The sequence below is a fragment of the Rhinolophus hipposideros genome, assembly GCF_964194185.1.
Source record: "Rhinolophus hipposideros genome assembly, chromosome: 13".
NCBI lineage: Eukaryota > Metazoa > Chordata > Mammalia > Chiroptera > Rhinolophidae > Rhinolophus > Rhinolophus hipposideros.
Genome location: NC_138059.1, coordinates 6,208,307 through 6,228,769, shown reverse-complemented (window position 1 = coordinate 6,228,769; position 20,463 = coordinate 6,208,307). Strand labels below are relative to the sequence as shown.

The window sequence follows — 20,463 nt, the reverse complement described above, 5'->3', positions numbered from 1 at the left end:
AGGCCTCTACGACATGGCTTCCTTGGCCCACGTGAACCAGGCACAAGGCTGAGTCCACAAATATCTAGTAACAGTAACAGCAGGCATCGTACAGGGTATCATCTCATTCAATCTCCTGATGGTTTTATGAAGAGGGTAATATTATTGTGCCCATTTTAGAGATCAGGAACTAAGCACAGAGAGATTAAGTCACTTGCCCAAAGTCACACAGCTAATAAGAGCCAAAGCTAACATCCAAGTCCAGGTCTTTCCAATTCTGGGATTTCAACCCAAGAGGTTTGACGTTGGAGTTCTATGTACAGCCTCTAGTCTGTATTACGTCTACAAAGGACAGTTTCTCCTCCATTCGTTTGTCCAACACACATCTACTGAGCACCTACTAGGTGGCTGACTCCATACTGAGGGAGGAAGGAAAGAAAGAGGGAGAGGAAGAGGGAAGGAGGAGGGAGGAAGGGAGGGGAGAGGGAAGAGGGTAGGAAGGAAGGAAGGTGGGAGAGGAAGAAGGAAGGAGGGAGGGAGGAAAGGAGGAAGAAAGGAGGAAAGGAAGGGAGGGAGGAAGGAAGGAAGGAAAGAAGGAAGGAAGGAAGGAAGGAAGGAAGGAAGGAAGGAAGGAAGGAAGGAAGGAAAGAAAGAAGGAAGGAAAGAAGGAAGGAAGAAAAGAAAGAAGGAAGGAGGGCGGGGAGGAAGGAAGGAAAGAAGAGAGGAAAAAGGTATTCCATTTGGAATGCATCCCCAGAGAACCACGTGCCTTCTCCGACTATCCTGTGTAAAATAGCCCCCACTCTCTCCCTCTCCCCCTGCCTTGTTTCTCTTTATAGCACCTGCCCCTGATGAATTATTTGCTTATTTTCCATCTCCTGCCACTAGAACATGAGGCCCACAGGAACAGGGAGCTCGATCAGCACGTTCACCGCTGTTTTCCCAGGCCCGGCAGGCGGCTGGCCCTGGGTGAAGAGTGGTTATCACTGTAAAAGCGTAGAGTGCATTCCGATGCTGAATGATTAAGTCGGTCAAGTTGCTGTCCTAACAAAACCAGATGACAAGCTTGCTGAGGGAGGTGAAGTGGGCCAGGCCTAGGCATGGGGCCTGTTCCCAGCTTGCAGGGGAGACTCCCACCCACTGAGCACTTAGTGCCACGCACCGTTTCAAGTGCTTCACGTGTGTTGACCCTTTTGGTCCTCACCACAACCCTGCACGGAGGGCGCTCCCATTATGTCCATTTTCCGGTGGGTAGAAGAAGGCACAGAGCGGTACAGCTGCTGGTTTAAGAGCACACAGCTACAGCGAGCAGAGCTGCGGTTCAAACCCAGGCATTCTAGCTCCAGTGCCCCTGAGCTTAGGGCCGTGTCCCACTTTTCCCAGAGAGAACATTCTAGAGCAGGGGTGTCAAAACTACGGCCCGCGGCCCAACTGCGGTCCGCAATGCATTGTTAATTGGCCCGCAGCAAATTCCAAAAATATATTTAGTTTACTTAAATAAACCAGGTGAGGCAATAGGTACTTCACCTCGGGTGAGTGGCCCGGCTGTTTGTGTGTTTTACCGCATATGGTCCTTGGTGAAAAACGTTGAAAAACGTTTGGACACCCCTGTTCTAGAGCAAGAGTTTGAAGGATACTGCCTCGAGCCTTTCAGAATCTGAGTGGGAAATTTTTATCTCTCTCTCTCTCTCTTTCTCTGTAAAGCAATTTGAGGAAAGTCAAGGCCGGACCAGTAGCAAAACAGCCTTTTACCAAGCGCTGCAGAATTCCCTGGGAGGTGAGGACGCAGACAGTGACGTCCAGGCTGCTGCCACGTGGTATTACTCTCTGGAGCACTCGGCAGACGACTACGCCTCCTTCTCCCGGGCCCTGGAGAACGCCACCCGGTAAGAGCTCGAGGATGGGGGTTCCTGCTGCTCCACTTTGCTGTGGGCCCAGGTGACGCCCGGATCATGAAGGAGAATAGGGCATGGGGGCCTGGTGTTCATGCTTTCCTCTGATGATTCAGTCAGTCCACAGCCCGGGGTGATGACCCGACAGTGGGAGAAATGAGGGGTGACCCCAATCTTACCTCAGCAGTGCTCGTGCCCTCAAAGGGCACAAAGTGCTTGCCAGAGGTGCCTGTGGGAAACTCTGTGCCCACAAGCAGCTGCTCAGCGAATGCTGACACTGAGCCTGCTGTGCCTGGCTCAGCAGGGAGACCCCCGGCGCCCGACCCTGGCTGCCCAGGAGAAACACGTGGTGAGCATCCAAAGAGTGGGGGACACACAAGCCCCATAAGCATCTGTAGTTTTCCAAGCTCCCCAGGTAACTGCACTGTCCACCCTACACGTGGGACTCAGAGGCCTAGACAGGGTTTTGTGCCCTGATGACGCACCCCAGACAGGAATAGAGCCAGGGCTGGCGCTGTTTCTGCACTCACTGCTTGTGAGTTCAAGTTCACTGAAGTGCATTGCCTCAAGCCTCCCTTTCTTGGGGAAGTCGGTCCTGGCTGTCCCACAGCCAGAGCGGTCAGCAGGTGCCCCCTCCCCACAGCTTTTGCAGTCGGTCCCCAGAACAGCCCTCTCTCTCAGCACTGTCCCCACCCCACTTCATTTGTCAGGACTAGCCTGCCTCCTGGTCCACAGTGGGCTCTGTGGGGCCAAGACCTGTGTCTTATATGCGCACATAGAAACGAGTTTTGAATGGAATCCAGAAATAGCTGTGGTCCCAGTTCTCTCTGCCCGCAGAGTGCCCTGGGGACGAGACCGCAATGGGATTACAGGTCTCTGTCACCTTGGAGCCCCTCACAGGCCCCTTGACATTCTCTATTTCCCTGGCAGGGCGCCCCCTCCAAGCTGGAAGAGTGTGGTGAGGCGGATTTCATATCCTGCAACTTCTTTCCTCTCCTCTGGGAGGTCCACGCCTGCCTTTGCTCTTTGTCCCTGGGGACAGAGCCAGTGCCAAGCCCCAAAGGCCTCTGCTGAACTTGACTCTGTGGGGAAGGGGCCGACCCAAGGGTATTGAGACCCACCGCTTCCCATGGTCTCTCCACCCAGGAGTCTGTGGCTTCCAAGCAGAGGGTCATTAATTCAGAATAAAACTATATGCTGCCCCCTGGGATCAGGGACCAGAAAGACTTTAATGTCCCCTCTAGCAGAGAGCTCAGCTTGAGACCAAACACCCAACAGCTGTTTCTATTGCCCAGCCCTAGAGGAACTTCGAGAACTCACAGATGCCCCAATCCTGGACCCTGAGAAACTCATAGCCAAGTAGGGCCTGGCTCGGATCTACCGGTAGGTTGTAGAGAGAGCTCAGGGCGAGTTCAGAAACCTGTTCTTGCCCCATCTTTACCTTTAACTGATTTGGAGAACAACCTGTGCATTGGGCAAGAGCTGAGGTCTGAGGGAGGACAGGGAACCAAGGAGGGCTTCCTAGAGGAAGCGGACTCCAGTCCTCCCTTAGCTCAGGCCCTCCTTCTCTCCTGGCCAGACTCAGGCAGCGGCCTCTGCGGGCCTCCCTGCCTCCAATCTCCTCGGCAGTGAGAGGGTATGACTTTCCATAGGTCTGCTCCCACCCCTGTTCTGTTCCCCGCCCCCCAGGGGGACCATGAAGCATGGCTACCTTTATCTGCCCCTCCAGACCCTTATGGTTGACCCTACCCTACCTTAGGGCCTGTCTTAGAAACACTCCGGCTGCCCTATGGACTGGCTAAAAGTGCTCGACTCAAGTCACCAGAGAAAGGGGCTGGGCAGCCCTCCTCAGTGATGGACTTTCCTGGGTGTTATCAGACTCAGTCATTACAAAGTAATGGGGCCCATGGGCGCCATTTCTCAGCGGAGGAGATGCAGGGGGCGCTGAGTGCGGTTTGAAGCCTGGTGGGCCCAAGGCCAGCTGAGGGCTGCCTGCCTCTGGCCAGACCCGCCGCGGTGCACAACCACGGCGGGGCCCCGCTGTTGTAAGCTGCTGCTTCCGGAATCTGTTCACATCACGCCACGGGGGAGCGGGTGTGACCCTGCGGGAGTCGCTAGAAAGGTTCTCCACCTCCTGGCTGTTGGCACTTTAGACTGGAACCTTCTCTGTTGGGGGCCGAGGGCTGTCCTGTGTACTGGAGGATGTTTGGCAGCATCTCTGGCCCCCTACCCTCTAGATGCCAGCAGGAACCTTTCCACCTCCCGCTGTGACAACCCAAAGTGTCCCCAAACATTGCCAAATGTCCCCTGGGGAGGGGGTGTCCCTGTTGAGGTATCACATGTATGGCACATCCTTGAAATCTCTGCCTTTTAAAATACACAATTATTTTGTATTCTGCTCCATGGTATTTTGCATTTATTTTACAATAAATGGTTTGCTCCCACATCTTCAAGTGAAATTGATATTCTGGGAAGATGCGTGTCCCACGAGGCTCTTGACCCTAAGAGGCATCGCGGGGGACATCAGGGTGCCATCACGGCCCGCCGTAACCCTGACTGGCCCAAGCACCGTGCCCCTGGCTCTTCCATCCGGCCAGCAGTAGGGCCTGCTGGAGCATGTGTGGGGCGGGTGTGCTCTCTGCAGGCCTGTGCAGGCGCTTGGTGGCCGAGGGACCCTTGATTCAGAAAAGCATTTACCTGGCACAGTTGTCCATAGAGATGCGTGTAACTAACCCCCTCCTCTGTCCTCCTTTCACCAGGGACTACTTTATCACCTGCCCCGTGATCGACATGGCCCGACACTGGGCCAGGAGGGCCCAAGGAAACGTCTTCATGTACCACGCGCCCGAAAGCTATGGCCACGGCAGGTAGGGTGGCTGAGTGCCCACTGTGGCTGTTGGCCAATGAAGGGAATCTGGCAGGGGTCCCTGTCGCTTCTGTGATCCACAGGGAAGCAGAGAAAAGAAGGCAGGACTGTGGTACAAATCATGGCTCAACGATATGACTTACCACTTAACCTCTGTGAGCCTGTTTTATCATCTGAAAAATGGGTATACTACATAGTAACAGCCACTTTATTTCACAGTATTGTCGGAAGGGCAAGTAAGACAAAAGACATAGAAAGGACCTTGGAATTGCCGTATTGGCTATTAACGGATTAATCTGACTGGGGCGGAGGCTTCTTTATTAATTCCCCATGTTTATACCTCTGAAAATTAAGCATTTAACTTAACTTAAAATGACTTTCCAAAGTATAAAAGGGTTTTATTTGGGTGGGGGAGGCAACCAAAGGAATATTTTTTGTTTACCCCTAATTCATATACCCTTCTTACTTCCAAAATAAGTTCAATGAACCTTACCATAAAAATCTCAGATGCAATAAAATGATCAAAATGCAAAAGCGAAATAAGGTACAAAAAGGAGAACCCCCGGTAAGGGAAGGGTGACCAATGGGTAGAAACGGCAGGCCTGCGTTTCCCAGAAGCCAAGGAAAAGACTTAAAAAGAAAGAAGAACAAAGGTTGGGTTCCTAGTTTCACCAGCTAAGCCAAGGAACAGAGAGGTTAGTGTGATCGATCAACACCCCCAGGTCACAGAATGTCAGGGGTGTCAGGGTCCCAAAGGGCCAGAATCGGGTTATTCTAGTTTATCTGAGAGCGGGACCCAGGCTGCCATACGGAGCAAGGACCTCACTCACCCACGACCACGGTCTGTTTCAGGGGCCACAGGGTGTAAGGATACCGACCTTAAAGCCGGAGGTCGAGCCCCGCCACTCACCGGCTGTGCAGTCTTGGGCAGGCTCCTTTGCCTCTCTCATGTTCAGTACCCTCCCCTGCAAAAGCAGGCTGATCGTTCTCCCTCCCCGTGTGAGACACAAGTCACCAGCTCACGACAGGGCTTTCACCTGAGTTACTTTGCAACGGCACTAAGTGGACATACTAAGTGACACACTAAGTAATTGGCTCTGTTCCTAGAGTAGGGAGAACAATGCCCACCTCACAACGCCACGCCCTGACCCCTGCAACCTGTGTTACTTTATATGGAACTGGGGGTTTTGCAGTGTGATTCAATTCAGGATCTTGACGTTGGACAACTACCTGGATTATCCTGGGATGGGCGGGCAGGCTAAATGCAATCACAGGTGTCCTTATGAGAGAGCGGCAAGGGGAGATTTGCCATGCGTTGAAGAGGAGGAGGCAGTGTGACCACATTGGAGTGATGTATGCTGTGGGGACAGAGCCAGGAGTGCAGTTTCCAGGCTCTAGGCCTCACGTGGAAAGGTGCTCACTCGGGTAGTAAATGGCCATCAACTGTGATTGGATGGCCATCAGCTGTGGCTAGTTGGCTGTCAGCTGTAACCCGTAAGCCATTGGCCACTAATATAACCGCTGTGGCTACACGAGCAGAAAAGAATGGGGGCTAGCAAGCAAATGGTGGCTGGTAAGTGCAGATTGCAGTTAGGACGGCGGGTTGCGGACATTGTGGCTCCTGCTTCCCGTGTCTCCAACCCAGCCGCCAACGAGAACGTAGTGGTGTGACTCCCCCATCTATGGCTCTGTGGGTGTTCCTTTTTGGCCTCACCATGTCCTGCGTTCTAATGTGGGGAGCGGGAGCTGAGACCCTGCGTGACTCCTGCACAACGTATGCACAAGGCAAACCCCTGCCCCGGCATCTGCTGGAGCTGGAAGAGTGAGAAATGCCTTCTCCCCTGAGACTCCAGAGGGAATATGGCCCTACACCCATCTTGATTTTGGCCCGATGAAACTGAGTTTAGACTCCCGGTCTCCAGCACTGCGAGGCAGCACATTTCTGTTGTTTTAAGCCACCAGGTTTGTGGTAATTTGTTGCAGCAGCCACTCATGCAGTCCCCAAGACATTCTACTTTTCCTAAACACCCATTATTTACCTGGTTTCCCCCTGATTATTCCATTTATTATAGCACTATAAAATGCCCAGAATCTGTGTGAGGTCAGCAAGGTTGAAAGGGTAATTTCTGTTTTACAGATGAAGAGCCTGACGTTCAGGGAGTGCCACATGATTTCCCTTAGGACGAGCAGTGGTCTAGCCATAGCTAATTATAGAACACCGACCTACCCATAGCTTCTCTGAGCCCCGAGACCTTTTTCCACCAAAACATGTGGTCTCTCTGCTTAGAACAATTTATAATTTCAACCTGGTCCTTTTCCTAGATTCAAGCAACTGCCTCCAGGTTGTGGGAAGGAAAATAAATGGCAGGCTAGGGTTCTGGCAAGAAGGCATTCAGAGAGGAGGAATGAGAAAGAGAGCTGAGGGTTTGGGCAGAGATGAAAGGATCCCTGGTAACCCAGTGGCCACCCACATCCAGGGAAGTCTTTTGCAGAATAAGCCTTGGCTGTGCCTTCCGAATTCCAGGCTCTCAGAAACGCATGCCCAGTGCACGAGCTCTTCAGTCGAGTTCTCTGCCTTCCTCCTTTTCAGGCAGAGATTATGACAATTGGTGTGATACTCCTGCAACAAGTTCGTCAGAAGTCATAAAAATGTGCACACACTGTTGGACTCAAAAATGTACAGTGGTGATATGCATATAACATATGAATTCATCTGCTACAGGAGAACAAAGCAATCAAAGCAAAACAAAAGAAAAGGATCCCTGTGACTGTAGCCAGGATGGATAAGGCTTCACCCTCATCTGTATTCCTTTCCTAGGGCTGCCTGAACAAAGCACCACAAACTAGGTGATTTAGACCAGCAGAGATGGATTCTCTCACAGCTCTGGAGGCCAGGAGTCCCGAATCCAAGGGCCAGCAGGGCCGTGCTCTCTCGGGGGACTGTTGGGAAGGGTCTGCCCGGGGCTGTCTCCCAGTTCCGGTAGCCTCGGGCATTTCTTGGCCTGTGTAGAGCCATCTTCCCTCTGTGTGTCTCTGTCCAGATTGCTCCTTTTTATAAGAACACCAGCCAGATTGGATTAAGGGCTGCCCTAATGTCTTCCCGTTGGCTTGGTTTTCTCTGCAAAGACCCTATTCCCAAAGAAGGCCGTACTCGGAGGTCCTAGAGGTTAGGACTCCACCCTATCTTTTTACGAGGACACAATTCAACCCAGAGGACCACGCTTCTCTCGAAAATAGCAGAGCCCTGAGTGGCAAGGGGTTTCCGACCTGGGATTGGGGTGGTCCTCGGAGGAGTGGTGCTCAAACAGAATCCAAACAGCTCCTCAGTGTCTCGTGGCCACTTGGGGTTTCTGTGTTGCTGAAGAGCATCTCCACACCCCTTTGGGGGTCCACAGACAGGGCTCCACTGAGCTGATGAAGGGAACCTCCCTTGAAAGGAAGCCACGTTCATGCACCAGACCCTCACAAAAGGGCCTCCTGTGTCTTCACAGTCACCGCACCTCAGAGTGCACTGACCCTCCAGGCACAGAGGGGCACCTAGTAGGTGCTCAGAAAAGCATGCTGAAGGACAGAAGCTGACCCGTCCACTCATCTAACAAGTGGGGAACGGGTCATTTTCACTCTAGGTCATAAGATCCTTGGGGCTCAGTTTTGCCATCTGCAAAATGGGAGTAGGGAGGTGGGAGAGGTCAGGAACACTGATTCTTCATGGGCTCTGTGCAGCCCTGGACCAGGGTCTCTGGAAGGAGGGGAGCGAGGTGGCGAGCCTGAGCCTCCCAGGCCCCCTCTCTCTATCTCATAGCGGAGCTTCGAGTCAACTTTCAAAGGTATATAGTTTAGAGAGGTATGGAAAACCACTGGGCTCAAGCACCTTTAAGGTGCCTTGCAACTCTCATATTCTATCATTTTTGGAGGAAACAGGTACTCAGAGCCGGTGAAACATTTTACAGGCGGAGATGTTTCTATGGGATGTAGGTGGGAAGTGTCCTGGTCAGGGCAGGGATCCCAGGCCAACCGCCTTGGTTGGAAACCCACCCTGACTCTTACTACTAGCTTGGTGATCTAAGACAAGTCACTTGACCTCCTGGTGACTCAGTTTCTTCATCTGAAAAATGGGAATGATAATAATGGTACCTACTTCAGCGGGTTACTGTGATAATCTGTATAGGAGACAAACCTGGCAAACTGTAAGTGTGAAGCCTGTCACGTTCTTCCTGTCCCTCAGATGCGTGCCTGACAGTTCTTCATATCTGTGTCTTCTCTCCCCACTGCAGTCACAGTGTGGTGCCTTCTATGTAGTACATACTTGAATCAATGAATTGAGTCACAGAAACTAACCCACTTAAGTGTTGGCAAGTTTCTGTTTTCTGCCAGAAAAGACATCTCTCTCATTCTGCCCTGGAGCTGTCACACCTCTCGTTTATTTCTGGCTCAGATCTACACACTTAAAATATATGTGTGTGCCTTATGTTTCCAGCCATCTGTCTCATGCCCCCATTTCTGCAAGCATATATTAGCTTTCCTGGCATAGCTAGTGAACAAAAACAATACATTACCACTTTCTCAGATGGTTGTCAATTGATCAGAAAATAATGTGGTTCTGTAATGCCTCACCTGGATTATAGGTGGGATTTTTGTCCCCCAAACTAAAGGCTAACCTCTGTGAGGACAGACTTGGCTTGTCTTTGAAATGGGTGTGGGGTAGGGCTCTTGGGATTAAACGCCTATCCAGGCTCCCTGTAGGATGTTGGAGCACTCTTTAATTTTGGGAGAAGCAGCTTGCTATAGTGGAAGACCACATCCTTTGAGGTTAATTCCATCTCTTCCATTTATTAGCCCTTTGCATTTGAGCAAGTCCCTGCCTTCAATTTTCCCACCTTTAAAATGGGAATAGTTACATCTGCCTCTCAGTGTGGAGATTCTCATCCATGGAGGTTAAACCCCTGGTACATTGTAGATGTTCAATATTGGGTATTTTCCATTTAGGAAAACTGACATTCTGAGAAGAAAAAAAAAATTCAAAATGACTAAAGAGGCAGTAAGTAACATTCCGTCTTTAAAAGTTGTCCCACCCTGGGAAAACAAAGCCATACATTCTAGACTCAAGACATTTTGTACACCACTGCACTTGCATTCTAGATAGTTCTGTGCATTCCAGGGGCTTTTCACATTTCAGATTCAAAAGATTATCTTTCTTTGTGAGTTTGCTAGAATAAGCAAACCAAAGAAAATATTAAGTGGATGGATTCTTGAATTGAGTCCATCGGCCTGGCTACCTCCCGTGTGATAACAAGATGATTTCCCAGTAAAGATGGAAGCAAATCATTTTTCTGAAACTGACCATTCCAACCTTGTGATATCTCAGGGCTTTTAGTATACATGCTCTTCAACACTGATTCAGAAAATATTTACCTCCTACCTTGTATGCCCAGACCCTCTTCTAGGTCCTAGAGATGAGCAGCTGGCAAGACAGAGAAGGGCTGCCCAGCTGGGACTAACACTATAGTCAGGGGGTGGGGCTGAAGAGTGTCTAAGGATAGGGTGCAAAGAACAGGCAACACACATAAATAAGCAGAGTGAGTTCAGCTAACTGCCCTAGGAGGGGGAGAAAAGAAAAAGGCTTGGCATGTTTGAGGGTAAAGAAGGAAGCCAGGAGCTAGAGTCTATTAAAGAGAAGGAAACTGGTTGGAGATTTAGGGGGGAAAAAACAGGGTCTTGTAGTTCACATAGGAGTTTGGTAAGCAATGGCAGGCAAGAAGGCATTGGAGATTTTTAAGACGTTATTAGAATGCACATTGGTCTTTTCTTTCACACTCAAAACACAGCTCACTAAAAGCCAATTTTTTTAAATAGAATGTAGACTAGAAACCCTATTATCCCATGTGATGATCAGTCAGCTAATCAGAAAATCCAATTAAAATGGGAACTCATGAAAAGGGAATAAGATAGGTATAGACCTCAAACATTTTAATCTTAACTCGAAGCATGAAAACATGCGTTCACTTGCCATTCTTTCAGTGGAAGGTCAAAGGCTTGAATAGATAAATGCGGTTTGGAGTACTCCCTTTGAGTTTCTCACAAAACCATAAACACAATGCATGGTCTATGATTTCCAGTGCTGGTATCTTGAAAGTGCTGCATCCGCGTGATACGTCACTAAGCTCTATAATTGCAGTGACAAATACAACGGGCGTAAACAGGTTAGAGATAAACACAGTTGGCTCTGGGTAAACACATAGCTTCCTGGTGAGAACAGATACACTGGACCAGGAAAGTTCAGCCTTTTCTGAGCAACAGTTGTTAGGCTTCACGTAGGGAATAAGATGTCCAGCTTGATCCAGGAAGTCCATTGAAAGCTTCGATGGCACTGCCAAGCAATATATCATCCAGCTTTGCTGGGCTTCAGGGAATTATGGAAATATTAGAAGTACTTCATTTGGGGCCGGGGTAGGATTATGTCATTTAACGTAAATTGGGGTGCTCCTATTTAAAGGATTACGTAGCGAATCCTTTTGTAGAACACAAGCCGTTTGTAAAGCATATAATGACTTCACCATGAACTCTAGGAAAGAATCTGAAGTTTCACATGTTCCATGTAAGTGGTTTAACAATGCCTCAACCCCTCAAGATAAAAGCCTGGGAAACAGAAGGATTTTCATTTCTCCTTGTCCCCTCATTTCCTTTGGAGGAAGTTATCTAGAGATGCTGGCTAGAGATAAGAAAGGGAGTATATTTTATGCGAATGAGATCAACAGACTTCCTCCTGCAGACAGAACCACAGGGATAGAAGTTTCTGGAACAACAGCCTCTCAAATCAATCAGATCAGATGTGTTGGAGCAAGGGGCGTTCCCAGCACACCATCCTTAGAAGAACATCCTCTTTGTTGCACACGTGACTTGTTTAGGTCAAGAAAGATACTACCCAGGCTCTCTCCTCACCTTGAGGGGAGCCAGCTCAGCTCACCTTCCCAGCTCAGGTCATTGTGTCAGTGGGGCCAAGGTCAGGTGGGATTCCTGACCCTCAGTTGTTGACTGGGGATTCCACCTCAGTTGTTGTGCTCCCTGATTAACCCTAAATGTCCATATGCGGCTCCCTCTTACTGGAAGCCGAGCTCAAGTCAGGAGATTGTGCGAGGAATAATCTCTGAAGTGTGGCTTTTGGCTTGTTGGCATGCGGGCTGAGCCTCCTGACACGTCCACCCCAGCAGGATGTAAGATGAGTGGGATGGCTGAAAAGTAAGGTAGGGGCCCTGATGTAAAAGGGCCCGTCTTCTGTCTCAGCTGGGCGACCGCAACAACCCTGTGATTTCTCGCTTCTGTCTTTCTCCCCATCTCGCTACAGGAATGGTTCTAAAAGAAATGCCGCTTGCAAACTGCCTGGCCAGCATCTCCCCGTCCCCTTTAAGTTGTGGCCCTCCATTGTTCTGGCCTCAGTTCCCACACCTTTCATAGCATGGAGCCTGAATGACTTTAGCGAGCATGTTATTTTGTGGTTCCAAAAACTTTTGATTATTTTGCACCAGGAACAACTCCAATTTCACTTTGCAGCACGATGACTTCTCAGTACAATATATGTGACCCAGAGCGCTGGGGGCTCTTACCTGTCCCAGAACCTCCCCATTCTGCCCCGACTCCTCCGTACCCAGTCGCACTTCCCTGTTCCCTTCTCCGTACAAAAAGCACAGAACCCATGGCATCACACGCACTGAGTCTCTGCCCCAAACAGCCCTCCCCACTTTGCCAACGGGCTAAACCCCTACCTATCTTTCAAGACAAAGGTCAGTATGATTTCCTCTCTCTGACTTTCCACGAACTTCTCTCCATATCCTTGCCTGACACAAATGGTGTCACTTTTGTCTCTTCTCTCATGGCACTTTGTAAAGAACTCTATCATTTGCTATCTCCCTCTCTCTCCGTCATCACACAACTCACAAATTTTCTTTTTTCAAATGTTGGCTCCTATGCATTTCCTGTTAGACTTGATCCATGACAGAATGGCTGTCATGTTCCTCTTTTATCCCCAGCAGCTATTCAGAGCATGACACACAATAAGCATTCGGAAAACGTGGCTTGTCCTGACAGCCGACGTGTTACCACCATCCTCACTGAACTATACTCACTTCCTGAAACTGAACCACACACAGTCATCTCTGAAGCTATGTGGCTGGTCAGTTGTTCCCACAGTGGCTAAATGTCACACCATCTACATCGGCGGCAGTAGGTCTTCCTTGGATGGCAATTTGCAACTTTTAGAGGGATTTCCACCTACCCTCTCTCCACGTGGGAGGCTGACCAGGAATGATCAGACCCATTTTAAAGATCGGAAAACCAAAGCTCAGAGAATTAGTGGTGGAAGTGGGGTCTGACCTGAGCTCAGCCAGCTCAGGAGAGAGCATTCCTAGGCCCCACGTACACATGTGACAATGAGAAAATCTGGACCTGGCCTGAGCACCGGACAAGTAACTGTCAGATTGGGGAAAGTTGGACTGGAGTGTTATGACCAAAGACAGCAACTAAAAGCTAAATAAAACCAGCAGGACCATACACCTATATGACTACCACAGGTTTGTGTATCTGATTTATCTGTGCTCAAACCCAGCACAGAGCAAAGAAGCCAAATCAACATGCGTGCACTGTCTGTCTCCCAAACTTTAAACCCTGTGGCTCCTCAGCCATCGAGTATCTCCTTTTACCTTGTCAGGCCCTGGCGTGTTCTTCCGAGTCTCCTGCTGATGCTACATCCAAATCCTGTCTTCTTCCTCCCGGTGGGATGTTCCACAGGACCCAGGCTCCCTGAAGTCTTGGTCCTCCAATCCCAAACACCCCCCTCCCAGGTTCTGGCTGCCCACCTCTCCTCCAGATGTCTGCCTTAAGTTGTTCAAAATAACTCCAGCACCCTGGTAGAGATCAGCCCTGCTGAGATAAAAAACAAAGCAGAAGTCCTCATACGCAACCGACCCTCTAATCCAACGCATCCTATGGGCTGGAATGCCAGGCCCCGCCCCCAAAGCAGAGCTCTGTAGCCTCTGAGGTCACAGACGGTGATGGGCTGGTGCCAGCTTGCCCCAGCCCGCAAGAGCCCGTGTGGACGTCTTTTCCCAGCTCTGTGTTCCATGACGTCACTTTGGGAGTTTGAAACTGTCTATGGTGGGAGTATTTACACCACGGAAATTGGCAAACGCTGCAAAGGAAGACTTCTCACCCCACTCTGCTAAGTCAGTTATTCAGCAGTCCCTGGCTGACCGTTGGCACAGATCTTCCTGAGAATGTGATGAAAGCTATGACACCTCTCCCAAGAGAGATGTGTGTATACAGTTTCATCCCACTTTACATGTAATTTGAGGGATCTCGTGGTCCTCTGAAGCTCTATGATGGAACCCCCAGGTTAAAGACTCCCCATTCTTTAGCTTTCAGGTGATCTCCACAGGGAAAATGGAAAAAAGAATGAGGTATATGAGCCAGGAACTGGGCCAGAGGTTTGAAGTATTTTATTGCGAAACCTCATTCAATGTGTGGAAGCATGATTACATCACCATTTCACAGATGGGCCCACTGAGGCCCAGAGAGGTTGTGTATCTTGTCTAAGATTCCACAGATATTAAGTGATCGAGCTGGGATTTGAACCCAGGATTCTGGTCTTGAAGGTTTGACTCTCTTCACTACCCCGTGGGGAAGGCAGCTTTCTTTAGAAGAAACAGTAGATAAGGCCGCTGTGGTAGGCAGAAATGGACCCTCAAAATGCCCACAGCCTAATCCCCAAAATCTGTGACTGTGTTACTTTACACGGCAAAGGTACTTGGCAGATACGATCAAAGTCAAGGACCTTGAAATGGGAGATTGTCCAGGATTACCCAGTGAGGCCCCATTTACTGGAACGAGTCCTTCAAAGCAGAAGAGGGAGGCAGAAGAGGGTGTCAGAGAGACGGACATGTAAGGAATGCGACTCACTATTGCTGGCTTTGAGGCTAAAGGACGGGCCTATGAACAGTGGCCGCGAGGAGCTAAGAATGGCCTTTCAGTTTACAGCCAGTGAGAAAATGGGGACCGGCGTCCTCCACCTCAAGGGACTGAATTCTGTCCCAAGCCCAGATGAGCAGGAAACATATTCTCCCCTAGAATCCCAGGAGGAATGAAACCTGCTGACCCCTGGATTTCAGGCTAAGGCGACTCGAGCTGGACTTTTGAACTCCAGTAATGGTGAGGTAGTACATTTGTGATGTTGGAAGCCTCTACATTTGTGGTGGTTTCTTAGGGCAGCAGGGAAACTCATATGGCCACTTCCTCTGAAGGACCTGGTGAGCGACAGGCTGTTTCCCCTTCTACCATACTGTGAGAGGAAGGGCAGGCCCCGTGGGGCAACAGAGGGGAGAGGGCCATCCTCTGTCACTTCCCTGCTCCCCCTGCCGCCGCGCAGAAGACTTGCAGCCTTTGAGGAAGTGTAGGCCTCCACAGGACCAGTGATGGTGCTGGTAGCGGACACCCATGCAGCAAGACCAGGGGACGGCGGGCCTTAGAATTTCAGACTTAGCTTCAATCTTGACGTCACCTTTTAACAGTTATAGAGCCTTGGCAAGAAAAGGACCTCTTTGAGCCCAGGTTTCCTCCAGTGTAAAAACTCTTCTCGTTATTCCAATCATATCTGCTCATAGGCTCCTTGAGATAATAAGTGTGAAAGGGATTTATAAACTACCATGTGTGCGTTTATGTGAGAGATGATTGATTACCCTTGTGGCAACTTCTATCTTCCTGGCATTTTTTATTTTTATTTTTTTTCATTTATTATTATTATTATTATTTTTTTTTTCTGTGTGTTCCTTTTCCCTTCACGGATCTTTAAACATCATTAAGAACTTGGGTCATGAATGATTTTTCGTCACCCTTAGTCCCTTGAGCACAGGCAGAGTAAACAGAGAAAGGAATTCGGGGCCTGGGAGACTCGGCTTTGCAACCTGGCTCTCCCATGTCTCGGCGTCTTTCCATGTCACTTCATCTTTTCAAGCCTTGGGTTCCCGAAACCACCCTTTATTTGGATCATCCACTAGAAAGACTCACAGATGTCACTGAGAACCGCTCTCTTGCTGGGATGGTTGTCACAGGGCAGGATACGGATGAAGGCCAGCCCGGGGAAGAGCCCAGGAGGTTTCCAAATGCAAAGCTCCATCATGCTCTCCCTGTGGAATCAGAAGGGGTAACTCTCTCGGCATTGACGCAATGCCAACCAGGGAGACGTGCCCGAAGTTGGTGTTCAGAGGTTTAATTGGGGCCATTTATATAGGCCTGATTGGTTGGTTGATTTATTGATTGATGGCCCATATGGTTAACCTAAGTCTCCAACTTGACTGACACCGTATGACCCAGACCCCCCAGCCTGAGTCACATGGTTGGCCTTTTGGCACAGCCAGCCCCCACCCATCACTGTAGGGAGAAGCCACATTCCCGGAAGGTCCAGTGTGGCCAGCCTTTTCCCTAAACAAAGACACTCCTCTGACATCGATTACGTTGTAGTTACCGCGAGCAAAGGCCAGACCCCTCTTTGGGAAAAGCTGAGTTCTTTGCTGCCTAGCGTGAGCCCCTTTCAGTGTTTCACTCCTCACGTGTTTACTCCACGGCCCCAGCTCAGCCCATTCACATCACTCATCTGGCTTCCAAATCTTTGTTCCCTGCGCACTGCTTGTTAGATATTCATTCAGTTGTAGCACATATTCACTGACCTGCAACTATGTGCCAGCTACTGCACTGGGGTGGGCTACATGGGTACATGTCAGCCTTTGAAGGAATGTGTGCCCGCCACATAGGAACAAGGGCTGGCTCAGAGAAGGGGCTCAAAATGCAGGCTATTTTTAACAAATGAATGTTCAATTGCTATTGTAAATATCATAGTTGGAATATGGTCAAAGAACATTCTCTCAGAAGATGGCTGATAACGTGGTCTCCAGCGATGTAAGTCTCAGCACTGGGTACGCTTCAGCAAATACACGTGCCGTGGGTCTGGCCCAGGCGGGCCACTGGGCTGAAGACCAAGCCTAATCTCAGCGAAACCAAGTACTACACAGGAATCCTAAGCATGAAGAGTGAAAAGTCTTCCTTTGGGGAGGAATACGGGATTTGGGCTCGTTTGTTTTTTTCCAGCAGTTCATGATTCCTTTTAACTTTTGCTTCTCTTTATTTCTGTGTGTTTTCTCAGCCTGGAGCTGCTGACTGATGTTCAGTATTTCTTTGGGCTTCCCTTCCATCCTGCCTACGAGGGGCAGTTTACTCTGGAAGAGAAAAGCGTGTCACTGAAAGTCATGCAGTACTTTTCCAACTTCATCCGATCTGGGTGAGTGGACTGCGTGTGTCTGCATGCTAGGCACACCCCCCACTCTGAACGCAGAGGTCACCTTGGGCGTTGGTGATCTCACCCTTTCCTCCCGAGATGCTACAGTCACCTGCCACGGTCTCCCTGTCTCAAACTTTCCCTTCCAGCCCAAACTACTTTACATAGATTTATCTTGGTGAAGAAAGGTTTCAATCACACACTCCCTCGTTCTACCACATTTGATGGCGCTCGGTCATTGCTCACACTGGGGCTGGACAAGTCTCTAGGATGGGGCTGTCTTGAGGACTGTAGGCTGTTTAGCAGCATGTCGGGCCTCCTCCCACTAGATTCCAAAAGCACCTCACCCCCCCCCGTCCCCGTAGTGAGAACTGAAAATGTCTCAGGCATTGCCACACGTTCCTTGCAAGGCAAAATTACCCCAAGTTGAGAACCACTGTCTTAGATGCTCCAATTAAGTGAAAATGCTCAAGACCATTCATTATCTGCCCCTAGCCTCTCCCACATACCCCTGCTGCGGCCCAGTTAGCATGCTGACTGTTCCCTCTTCCCAAATCAGCTCCTGCTATCCCTCCCGCCCTGCAGTTTACCTGTCTCCCTTTATCTCCTTGCCATACAGGCAGTGGTTACCTAGCACAGTACTAGATTCTCTAGAAAGGTAAAAGGCAAAAAAAGAAAAGTCAGCATTCAGCTACTGATAGTCTGAAACATAAAACCCAATCGTAACTAAAAGCAGGACAGAATAGAACTTAATACAGCATTTTGGGGGAGTTGCTGTGGAAAGACTTTTTTTTTTTTTTTTTAATTTGGAATTTAGAAACTGTTTTGCTTTCAGAAAGACATTGAAGCTAGGCCTTGGAGGGTGAAGGATATGCAGATAGACCAAGGAGAAAAGGGCACTCCAGGAGAGGGGCGTGCGAGCAAAGACGGGGTGGGGGTGAGAAACACACCCTGTTTGGTGAATGTCAGGAAGCCAAGTGGGGCCAGAGTGTGGGCTTCACGGTGGGACTTGTTGGGAGAGGGACCTGGGCGGCAAGTCTGGGAAGGAACCTGAAAGGATGTGACATCCCCTCCCAAGGGAAGTTGACCTATAGCTGGAGGACAAGTTTGCCTGGCTCTGGGCCCCCCCTCCTGCCCACGTGTCCAGATCAAAGACACCAGGACAGAAGGGGACTCGGTAACCTCCTGAGTATCCAGGGAAATAGAAAGGCAATGCCAGATACTGAGAAATGCTGCTGGGTCATGAACGCACGTCTTTCCTCTTCCAGAAAGGGCCTGAGAGTGAGTCAGGGGCCTGTATACCTTTAATCATTTGTACTGTAACGTGTGGCGGTTAAATCCTGCTCTGACACCTGAAGACGTGTGATTTGGTTCTCAGAGACCGAGCGCAAGTGGGAAGCGATCCCAAGTAATGAAAGACGAGTTTCCTTCATGGATGGTTCTTTCTTCTCACATTCGCAGGAATCCCAACTACCCTCATGAGTTCTCGAGGAAAGTGCCAGAATTTGCAGTGCCCTGGCCTGACTTCGTGCCCGGTGCCAGTGGAGAGAACTACAAGGAGTTCAGCGTCCAGCTCCCCAATCGACAGGGCCTCAAAAAGGCCGACTGCTCCTTCTGGTCCAAGTACATCCGGTCTCTGAAGGCGTCAGCAGGTAGGGAAGCCTGGAGCCTCTACCTGGTGGGGGCGGGCAGGTAGAGGGTGGATGGGTAGTCGGTCCTCGGCATTTTTTGCACTGGTGGTGTGTTAGGCCTGTGCTGCCTGGACGGGAGCTACTGGGTCACTGAGATGCCGTCAGCCCAGCCCTCTCCAAGGGGGAGCCCACAGTCTCAGGGGCTCCTCTTTGCCAAAGGTCTCCTGTTCTGATGGGGACAACAGGGGGAAGTGAGAGAGAGAGAGGCCCAGGGAGAGGACATTGCAGGGGGCTGAAAGGACGGTGGGACGGTTGAGTAGGGAGCCAGCCTGCAGCACTGGCCTGGGAGGGAAGGTAGGATCATGAAACTCATCCTCACTGCTGGGCTGGGTCAAACATCTTGGAGAGTGAATTCTAGCCAGGGGAGAAGCGGGCGTTCTACTTCTTCCTGTTGAAATGAATGTCTTGTCGAAAAGAACTTCCGGTTGAAGAGAACTTCCTGTTGAGAAAAATTTGCGCTGAAGAGGTGTTACGGAGAGAAAAGGATTCATAATAAGGACACTGGGGATACAGAGACAAATGCAGTGCCCTTAAGAAGCTTCTGAGAAAGTGAGGGAGTGCGTGACATAACCCAGTGAGTGTTCTGCTTTCCTGGTGCCATGATGGAAGTCTGCACCCAAGCCAGCGTCTGGGAAGGCGTCCCAGGGAAGGTGACATTGGGGCTGAGGCTTTCAGAGTGACAGGAGTTTTTCAGGCAGAGACGGATGAGAGTGGAGCACGCAGCGGGCAAGTGACCTTGTCCGGCATGTTTTAAGAGTCTCACCACTGCTTTTACCTTCCAAGACCAAGAGGCTCTCTGTCGATGAACCCGAGTCCTGTTGTATCCTTAGCATGTCCCCACAGCCAGGGGGTCTGGAAATGCCCCTCTGTAGGGCATTAGTAGGGAATACCCATCAGAGACGGGGGTCTCTTAGGGTCAAAGAAAGTTGATGAGGGAGGAGAGTCCTGACCCAGACTGGACCAGCCTTGCCCCTTGTGTTGCAGATGAAGCCAAAGATAAGCCTCCAGCACAGAGTGAAGAGGAGGATGGGCCAGCCAGCTCTGGCCTGAGAGAAGACCTCCCAGATCCAGGCCCCAAGAGCTACAGCAAGTGACCAACCTGAGACCCACCCCCACCAGCCACACCCCAGGCTGCCACCCTGGGCACCTTATTCTCTAAAACAGCCACTAGCTTTCAATAAAGTGTCTACATGCAGTGAAACATTGGTGCGTCTCATTTGTTAATTCAGGACAATCCTTGGAAGACACCACACTATGTCTTAATAATCTTCAATCTTAATAATCTTCCTGAGGTTTGGATCCCAGGCTGCCATTCCCTTCCAGAAAATATTTATGGAGCACCCTCTGTGCACCAGACAGTATGTTGGGTGCTGGAGAGGCCAGAGCCCTGCCCTCTAGAAGGAGGAGAGAGCAGGTAAACAGACGTTTGCAGTGACACCGGAAATGGGGACCCATCGAGGGCAGGCCCCAGGGTGACACAGTCCTACCTACGTGTAAGAAAGGATTCTCTTGTGAAGGTTCCAGAAAGGAGGTAAGAGACCAACTGGACTGGTGCCATATTCTAAGTAAGAGGCAATGAGGTCTGAATCAAGGCCGGGAGGGTAGAGATTGGGGGAGGCACAGATCTGAGAGCCATTTAGGAAGTAGAATTGATGGGACTTGATGGAATGTGAGAGGATGGAGCTGCAAGGAATTATTACCCCAGCTTTTGGTTGGTTT

At 50.1% G+C, this 20,463-nt stretch overlaps 1 protein-coding gene across 1 annotated transcript in view; it reads left to right on the top strand.

Annotated features, from left to right (window-relative positions):
* The window catches only part of TG (thyroglobulin), a gene marked incomplete at its 5' end in the record, with an annotated part of 218,933 nt that extends 198,991 nt beyond the window's left edge, over nt 1–19,942 (top strand). The window contains 5 exons of the mRNA XM_081071189.1: nt 1,684–1,865; nt 4,631–4,738; nt 16,922–17,056; nt 18,515–18,705; nt 19,729–19,942. Of these exons, the coding sequence (XP_080927315.1) occupies nt 1,684–1,865; nt 4,631–4,738; nt 16,922–17,056; nt 18,515–18,705; nt 19,729–19,838 (726 nt within the window). The 3' untranslated portion in view covers nt 19,839–19,942. The remainder of the gene's footprint in view (nt 1–1,683; nt 1,866–4,630; nt 4,739–16,921; nt 17,057–18,514; nt 18,706–19,728) is intronic.
* Between the last annotated feature and the right edge of the window lie 521 nt (nt 19,943–20,463).